At 39.4% G+C, this 8738-nt stretch overlaps 1 protein-coding gene across 1 annotated transcript; it reads left to right on the forward strand.

Annotated features, from left to right (window-relative positions):
* The first annotated feature begins 1369 nt into the window (after positions 1-1369).
* On the forward strand, positions 1370-7720 carry LOC141000403 (lysosomal amino acid transporter 1 homolog). Its single transcript, XM_073471131.1, has 8 exons — positions 1370-1559; positions 2118-2311; positions 2405-2534; positions 2943-3030; positions 3523-3677; positions 3777-3869; positions 4721-4906; positions 6735-7720. The coding sequence occupies exons 1-8, from the start codon at positions 1542-1544 to the stop codon at positions 6819-6821; spliced, it is 951 nt and encodes a 316-aa protein (XP_073327232.1). The 5' UTR covers positions 1370-1541; the 3' UTR covers positions 6822-7720.
* The last annotated feature ends 1018 nt before the right edge of the window (positions 7721-8738 follow it).

Consider the following 8738-nt stretch of genomic DNA (forward strand, 5'->3'; position numbering starts at 1 on the left):
GTTCAAAGATCAAACAGACCAAATCTCTTTGCAAATAATTTGCAAAGGGATTTGCACAGTCCCTGGCAAATAACAACCATTGTGTACAGAAACTGTGCACCTCAGATTTATTCCCTTTTTATGTTCTTGACCCATTACATTTTAACCCCAGACGTCGAGCAGTGTAGGAGAAGCACGTGAGAGAGGGAAGTGGCCTTTTTAGCCGCACGAGCTGACATCAGCGTGCTGAGGTGCTGAATCGTCAGTCTGCCCGTGTGTCAGCTGATGCGTTCAGCGTCGACTCAGTTAAATATAGGAAATAACTTGTTGAGTCCTCTTTTTTGTCTTCATTCAAAGTCTCACGTCGTATTTCACCTTCTTTGCCAGGTAGGATTCGTTCCTTGATATTAATGTTCGGTTACAATACATGAAGCCTAATATTGTCGTTATAATTAATATTTTTCTCTGTTTTCTCATGTTTCCCGCCTTGAACGACTCAACTGTCATTTACTTAAAACTGAAATTATCAGCTTCTTTTGTCTTCAAATGAAGATAATCAGGACAGGATGTTATGATGAAAAGAAACCCGTTTTAATGTGATAACGGTAATTAGCCATCTAATCATCTCTGCATATAACAAAAGAACTGCCACTTCTTTAGACAACCAACACCCTCACATTTGCATACAGGTCCGTTTCAAAGCCTATAGGATGTGCCCCTTTGGGCCTGGTAATTATAGGTTTATTGTTTTTCACGGCTGCATACTAAAATGCAAAGCTTGTTGAAGAATGCAGGAGGCCTCGAGACTAATGACGGCTCAGGGCTAATGACTGAATTACCACGTGCAGCAAAATATTCCAGTATAACAAGGCTTGTAGATATGTGATGAGAGTGTGTGAAATGTGCGAGCCCTGGGACATCAGATCAGCTGTCCCAGTTCTGCAGAGGGGTCGCATTAACATGAAAGCATACCATTAGCTTGTCCCACAGCCTTAATAAATCGTTTACAGTTGAACAGTCTCGACCTGACACTGATGTTGGTCCTGAACTTTGGGAAGCAGAATTATAATTTCTACCTCAACCTTGGAAATCATAATAAATCCTCAAAGGGAAATTAAAACATATATTAGAGATCTATGATAAGCTACAGTCATTGTGTTCTGTAAGTATAATTTTATGGTGATGATGTACAAACTGAGTGACAGAATAACCGCATCCTTCCCTTTATGCTTCCTTAAAATCACAATCTGTTACATTGTACTATAAAACAAGTTGGAAGGATGTCTGCGACATGTTCCCAACCCATGGCGAGGGATATTAATGTTATTAAATGGGCGAAATGTACATTCCTGTATCACATCCAAGTAATACTTTTATTTTGAAGGATTAACTACATTGTTTTGAAGTTCACCGGTTGCCCGTCACGTGCAAATTTTGCTGCAGTGACGTTTCAGCCCAACGACCAATCAGCTGACGGGCTCAGAACTGGCTTGTTTACCGCCTGCTTCCTGTTGTCGCCACAGTCTCTGGGAGGTTTTTGTTCTGCTAACGACTTTGCCGGCATGTCAGCGGCCGCACAGGCAAGATACATTTAGTTTTTCTCATTTCCACTACGATACTTTGTAGTCATGTTCGACACAAACGCCACAAACTGAGATTCAGCTGTCTTTTATGTGTTTTTTGTTTTTGTCGTGGCTAGCTGGCTAAATTGCTAACATATGTTGGTGTATCTGTTCTCTGGTTTCTGTTTCGCCTATTTTGGATGAAAAAGTAACATTATGTGTTCCCACTTAACAGCCACTGTTTTTATCTAATCAGCGTCTCCAACAGCAGGATTTGGATCCAAACGGGCTGTTTTGATGTTTTTCCACAACCTTTGAACCCGTTGCGACCGTGTTAACTGGAAACACTGTGTTATTTCGGTTTGTGGTCCAGATGCGATGTTCTTTTTGATGTTTTATGGCTGATTGGAGTCAGGGGTGAAGCTCTGGATACTTCATGTTTGTGCCATATGGTTGAGACATTTTTGCCATTTTCAATTAGTCTCTCTTGGAAACAAGAATCAAATGCAGTTTTAATCTCTTTGTTTCTTGTGTTTTAATAATGTGGATATTTACAGTGGTTCCTCTTTTCTACAGAATATGATGGCAGATGGAGTCCTCACTCGGGGCGCCTTTGGATCGATGACTGATGGAAACTTTACTTCCTTGTGCCCCAATGGGTCCCAGTGGGTTTGGGATGGGCTTGGAGAATGTGCCCAGGATGCCAGGGATATGGCCAGCATCTACCTAGGCCTCCTGTCCATCCTCTGCTTCATGGTGTCTTCACTTCCGTAAGTCTTTTGTGTTGGTGTCTCTCAGAGGAAATGCTTTTTCATCTTATCACCATGTATAACTCTGTCTTCTTCTTTTTTTTCTGATTGCAGACAGTACTATAGCTCGTGCAGAACGGGGAACATGGACAGCGCCCTCTCAATTTGGTTCCTGCTGCTGTGGTTGGGAGGTGACACCTGTAATCTGGTGGGCTCCTTCTTGGCAGATCAGCTTCCACTTCAGGTGACTTGTAGTGATATGAGGACTGCCTCAGTGTTGGGGTGTTTCCCGTGAAAGAGTAGGGCTGCAACTAACAAAACTAAAGCTATAAATCATTTAGTAAATGTAAAAAAACACCAAGAAATGATCATTAGAAGTTATGAAAACCACAAATTTTGTATTTTCATTCAAAGAAAACATATGATTTTAATAATGTTATGACAAATAAATGAATTAGAATCAGATGAATGATTATTCAAATGTATATTGATCGTTGTTCTGTCATTTGATGAATTAATGACTTGACTTATCATGCCAAGTTATGATACAAATGGCTTTTCATGTGAATTCCATCACAATGACTTAATTTGTATGAGGAAAATGTAAATGTTCATGACTTTTTAACACGTGATTTTTCTCCCTTTTATCCAGACATATACAGCAGTTTATTACGTTATAGCTGACCTGGTGATGCTGGCCATGTACCTTTACTACAAGTTAAAGAACAGAATGGCTGAAAGTGAGTGTTTTCTTTGTTTGTTTTATTGCTCAATTTCCCAAATGCCAAATATGAACCAAGTTTTTGTTTTGTGCAGTGCCTTATTTGCATCTTAATTATTTTGCATCCTACTTTGCTTATTTGCATCCTCATTTAGAATCCCACACATAGGCCTTTGTGAACACATGATATATAAAAGAAAAACTCCAAACATATATCCGTAACTGTAAACTGTAGCAATACTCTTTAATGATTTGGTTGCTTAATACTTACTTCAGTTTTATCTGACATAGCTGCTTATAGAACAAGCTGATGAGCAATGAACCAACTCTAGTCCAGACAGAGGAAGAGGGTAATCCCTGTACCCTGTGATGATGTCATCATATGCCTCATGTTGCTGTGCCATTTGTTCCTTTACGGTTGACCTTTGACACAGTAACCCTTGTCTGGAGGAATGTGCTGAGATGTCTTTCCCTGTACCGATGATGAACCCAGGTGTTGTCTCTTCTACAGGCAGGACTGTTCTGAATGTTGTGGGTGTAGCCTGCGTCCTGAGCTTCACCACGAGCCTCATTAACCTCCCTGGGTTAGGCGCCCAACAGGAAATAATTCCTTCTGGGTTCAGAAGTCGCAGCTTGCTCTCAACCTCTGACACTAACCTTATCAGAGTGAGTCAGTTGTTTAATTTGCAACCTGGGGTAAATTAACTATTTATGTTTGGCATTTCATCATGGTGTAACAATGTGTCTGCCTCTCTGTTGCTTCAGGCTTTTACCCCCAAAGAGATTATTGGATTCTCCATTGGGTCAGTGTCATCAGTGCTTTATCTCTTCTCCAGACTTCCGCAGATGTACACTAATGTGAGTATGACAAAGTGGGTTCTGCTACAAATGTGAAGTATCTTTTGTAGTACTGCCTGCATACTATAGATGGTAAATATTAACTGATACTAATACTTATGCTAGAAGCAAATGGATGATAACGGTCATTAGAACAAGTATGGTAATAATAATATTACTACAGCATCACTATATAGTGCAAACCTTCGAATTATAATTGTTATAAATCTCATTACACTATTGTTGGTAAAACTAAATCCAACAAGTTCTAAATACAATAAAAATAAAATTCAGTTAGTTTGGTATCAAGATGAAGACCTATATCAGGTCTGGAATCCATGTGTACACAGTGATTAACATGCATAACGTGTCACAAGTCAAGACTTTACATATTTAAAATGACAGGTATGATTAAAGATAAATCAGGTGAGAATGTGCCTTGTGTAAAATAATGATAGCAATTACAAGCTGTGTATGTTTAAATCCTCTCAAGATGAAAAATGTAAAACCCTGATTCAAAAAAAGTTGGGATGCCATGTAAAATGAAAATAAGGTCAGAATGCAATGATTTGCAAAAGTTTTTGACCTATATTCAACTGAATACAGTATGAAGACGGGATATTTAATGTTTAAACTGATAAACTCATTTATTTGATGACTGAAACACACAAAGTGAAAGAACCACGATATCTCAACTTTTTTGAAAGGCCTTGTATTTCAAAGTGAAAGAAGCAAATTCATTGTAGCTGAAATCTGAGCAGCTGAAAATAAAAGTGAATAAAATGTACTGACAGAATGGATGATTGCCTCTGCAGTCAAGAAAAGGTTTTTGTTTTGCTAACTTCCTCTCGTTCTCTCATTTCTCCTCTCAGTACAAGAGGAAGTCCACAGAAGGAGTTTCTTACTTCCTGTTCGCTCTGGTCATTCTGGGAAACACCATGTACGGCATGAGCGTCCTACTGAAGAACCCTGATGAGGGCCAGGGCGAGAAAAGCTACATGATCCACCACTTGCCCTGGCTCATTGGCAGCCTTGGCACCCTGGCGTTGGATCTCCTTGTATCCTTTAAAGAAAAGAAAAAATGCCCACTGCGGCCGGGCCTCTGGATTCTCCTTAATCCCACGTACATGCTACATTTTAGGCAGCGTTGAGCTTGTGGAGAGGACACTTCATCAAATTGGTTTAGGTCTCATGACTGCGTGTGTGGGAACACGATATGTAGTATCAAAGCTCCAAACACTCGTAGAGAAATTGGTTTGTTGCCAGCAAAGAAACAGGAGTGTAAAGAGCTGCACTAGTGGCCCCTGGAGGCCACAAAAGTGGTGGACTGAAGTATCAAGTTGCTTCCTGCTGTTTTTCCAATTAGCATATAGATGAGGCAGAAGTACCAGGGGAAAGTTTTTACTGAACTCTGATTGGACAGTTGAAAGCCCTACTTTGCTGTCACAGTCATCTGCAGGTTTAAAGGAATTCTTTAATTTGGGAAAAGGTGGTTAGTTAGCATAAACTTAGCAGAAGCAAAGCTAACTTTGGCAACAATCAGAGAGGTCACAGCTGGGACAAAAGGCAGTCTATCAAGTCATTTCCATGTTAAACCACTGTAATCTTTGTACGCATTAAACAAACAAGATACAACATGGTAAATAGTGAGCTTTAGAAGTGCTTTGAAGAGGTTTCCCCTGCTTCCAGTCTTTATGCTAAGCTAAGCTAACATCTCCTGGCTGTAGCTTCATATATATTTGACAGTCATGAGAGTGGTAGTGACCATCTGATTCTCAGCAAGACAGCCTTTACCAAAAATAACAGTTTTTTCTCAAAGCTACTACAAGGAACTTAAATTTGTTGTTGTTTCTGGCAATCCCTTTGGACAAACGATAATGATGGTGAAACAAAGTAAACTTTGTTTTGTAGCTTTTCTCCTCAGACTGTGAGCCCTTTCAATCATCCTCAGGACTCTTCCATAAAAATACTTTTCATGTAAGAATAGCTATTTTAGTGCAGAAGTGTGCAGAAATAGCCAGTCGAGTCACTGATGGTCTCTTTTAGCTTATGTAGAGGCATCAGTATTCAATTATAAAGCCTGACCAATATTTCAGTCATATATGGTGTGCAATATGAGCTGAAATTAAAACTTTTTTTGAGAGATTATAATGCTTAAAAAGATGTTTGGGGTAATTTATAATTATCAAATTTCTAGTTAAGAACAAGTGTTTGGTTACCACATTTGAAGGATCATCGCAAAAATAATTTGTGTATATCAGGCAATATATTGATATTATAATATCTAATATTGGTATCAGCATCTGCCCGAAAATCTGAATATTGTTTGGGCTCTGTTAAATTCAGACTGTTTCATATCCAGTTAAATGTTTCTTGTTGTACATTCAAGCTACAGGGAACAAACATGGCCGCTTAATTAAAAGATCATAAAGCCAGAGACCAGCCAGTACTATTCTATAATAATACTATCAGGGCCCAGGTCGTCTGTGTTTTGATTTTGGTCATTTGACTAATTGCAGCCTTATTTAGGAATATACACAACAGAAACTAAAAATAACAACAGTATTCAAACCAGATTTTGATACAGGACTCCATCAACAAGAGGTAATGTGATCAGGCAGCAATGCAGGATATCCCATAGTAAATATTGTACTTGAGTGCAGCTAATTAGAAACGTAAATTCAAATGCCCCCACAGTGAACCTGGGAGTTAAAGGAGTTGGGCCGCAGGGCCGACTTTACACAGTAAGTAATCCAACCCTGTGCAGCAGATAAGAAGGACTTAGTGTCTGGTATTCAGTAAAATGTATTTTTCTTTATACCATTTCTTTATACCATGAATAAGGCTGTCAGCACTTCTTTAGATTTCCTTAACGCTGCGGTTCAGATCTCAGTCCAGTTCTTGATTTACCGCAAAGCTAAGGTGGAGATGAACGGCATCCACGCTGAGACGACGCCTCTGATCGGGAGCTAAAGCAACAAACCAAGAGTGTTCTTGTGGGACACGAGCAGACACTCACTTCCAGTGGACCCTCACAATCACATATCCAACAAAATCAGGACGTTTTAGTTTGATTTTATACTTTTATTTATTATGCTCTTTTTTGATGTTTACAATGCATGTTTTTATTGGTAAACATAATGTGACAGATGACTTCCTTCACTTGGGTTCAGCTGCAGGGGTGTGATTTACACTGCTCTTAATGTTGGGGTTTTAAAGGGACGATTGAGGGTTTCAGGTGTCGGACACGGATGGAGACTCCTCCTGTCAACCTGAACTCATCTCCTGATTTTAGGTCACAGCCTCAGTTTGATGTCAGACCTCTTATAGATGTCAGAAACCTGTTGCTGGGGGTGACCAGACCATGCAGAGGTTTCTTTTAAACGGTTCTGGTGTTTGTAAGTTGCCAAATACTTTAACAGTCATGACGCTGACCACTGCATGAAGCCCGATCTTGTTTACAGTGTTTTTAAAATTAAGTCCTGTAACTTGACTCTTTTGTTTTTCTGGGCTTCAGAGACGTGTCTGACTGGAAAAGAAGCAGTGCTTTGTAAAACAAGTGTAAATTGTATTTAGTCTATTTTTAATTAATGTTTACACCAAGTTCTGTAATCTTGGAAATCTTTTGAATTGTAGTCATATGATTTTATTTTAATTTTAAATACAGACACTTGACCAGTTTTGTTTGCACTGGTGATTAAAGTCATCACTTCACACAGATTTTCACTACCTTGTTAAATTTACACATTTTTCATTTTTTCCTTTTGCCTGGTTTGCACAACAAGAATTGGTTTTGTACTCGTTAAATAAAGTAAGTTAATAAATGTGTTCTGTGGGTCAGTGTGCTGTACAGATTAAACAAATACATAACACTTTTTCTCTGTTTCTTAAATTCTTGCTGAAGTGTTGATTGAGTCATTTAGGATCGTTTCCAGTTTCCTTTAAGGGGGCACTGTTTAGTTTTGGAGAAAAATCAACCCATAATTTTAATATTTACAATGTTATTGAGGTAATAAAACAAACTCAAATATTTATTTTTCCCATAAGTGAATAAACAAGCTGTTCTCAGAGTAAAATAAGGTCCCCAGAAGTCTGATTGAAGTTAGAAAGGTGGCAGGGTCCGCCACATATAAACAAAGTAAAACAGTATGATATTGTGTTGTCCTTTAAGGTCAGTTTGTTTATTCACTTTACTCAGACATGAAAACAAAGAGAGTTTATTTATTTCCATCAGTCAAAGATCAGATCTTTCTCTTCTGATTTAAATATCTTCCCCAAAACTTCATACTGCACCTTTAAAATGGTGTTTCACTTTCAGTCTTACTCACTCTGATATATGATTTTTATTCTCACTGCTCTTCTTGAGAGGAAAAACTCCTCCCATTTTTCAGAGGTCAAGGCCTGCTCTTGGCCTTGATGTTGACCTTTGACCCTCTGCCTCCACTGACCCCCAACCCGCAGCCACTGTGTTTGACCTGCTCCTGGGCGGCCTTGACAGCCACGTTGTTTTTCTTCATTAGCAGATTCACACTGGCCTCTCTGTTGCACCCTCCTCCCTCACACACACACATACACACACACTTTCCCCTCACGATTAAACATAATGCAATCATACACACTCAAAACAGTAAGGGCCCACCCACAGAGGAAGCAGGGTCAGTACAGAATATATCAAGGGTCCAGTAAGTGTGTGTGTGTTTCTGGGGTTGTGCGGTTGTGAAACAGTGGCAGAAGGATTGTTCAGCGGGTTGGAGAGATAGCAGGAAGAGCCAGTGATAGGGAGCACCCATCCATCACTAGGGATGAACAAGAAGCTGTTTATAAACACTCTATACTGGGAATTTCTTAATGAGATGACTCCAGTTCCTACAGGCAGGGCAGGAAGGGGGA

Source organism: Pagrus major, chromosome 7 (genome assembly GCF_040436345.1).
Source record: "Pagrus major chromosome 7, Pma_NU_1.0".
NCBI classification, from domain to species: Eukaryota; Metazoa; Chordata; class Actinopteri; order Spariformes; family Sparidae; genus Pagrus; species Pagrus major.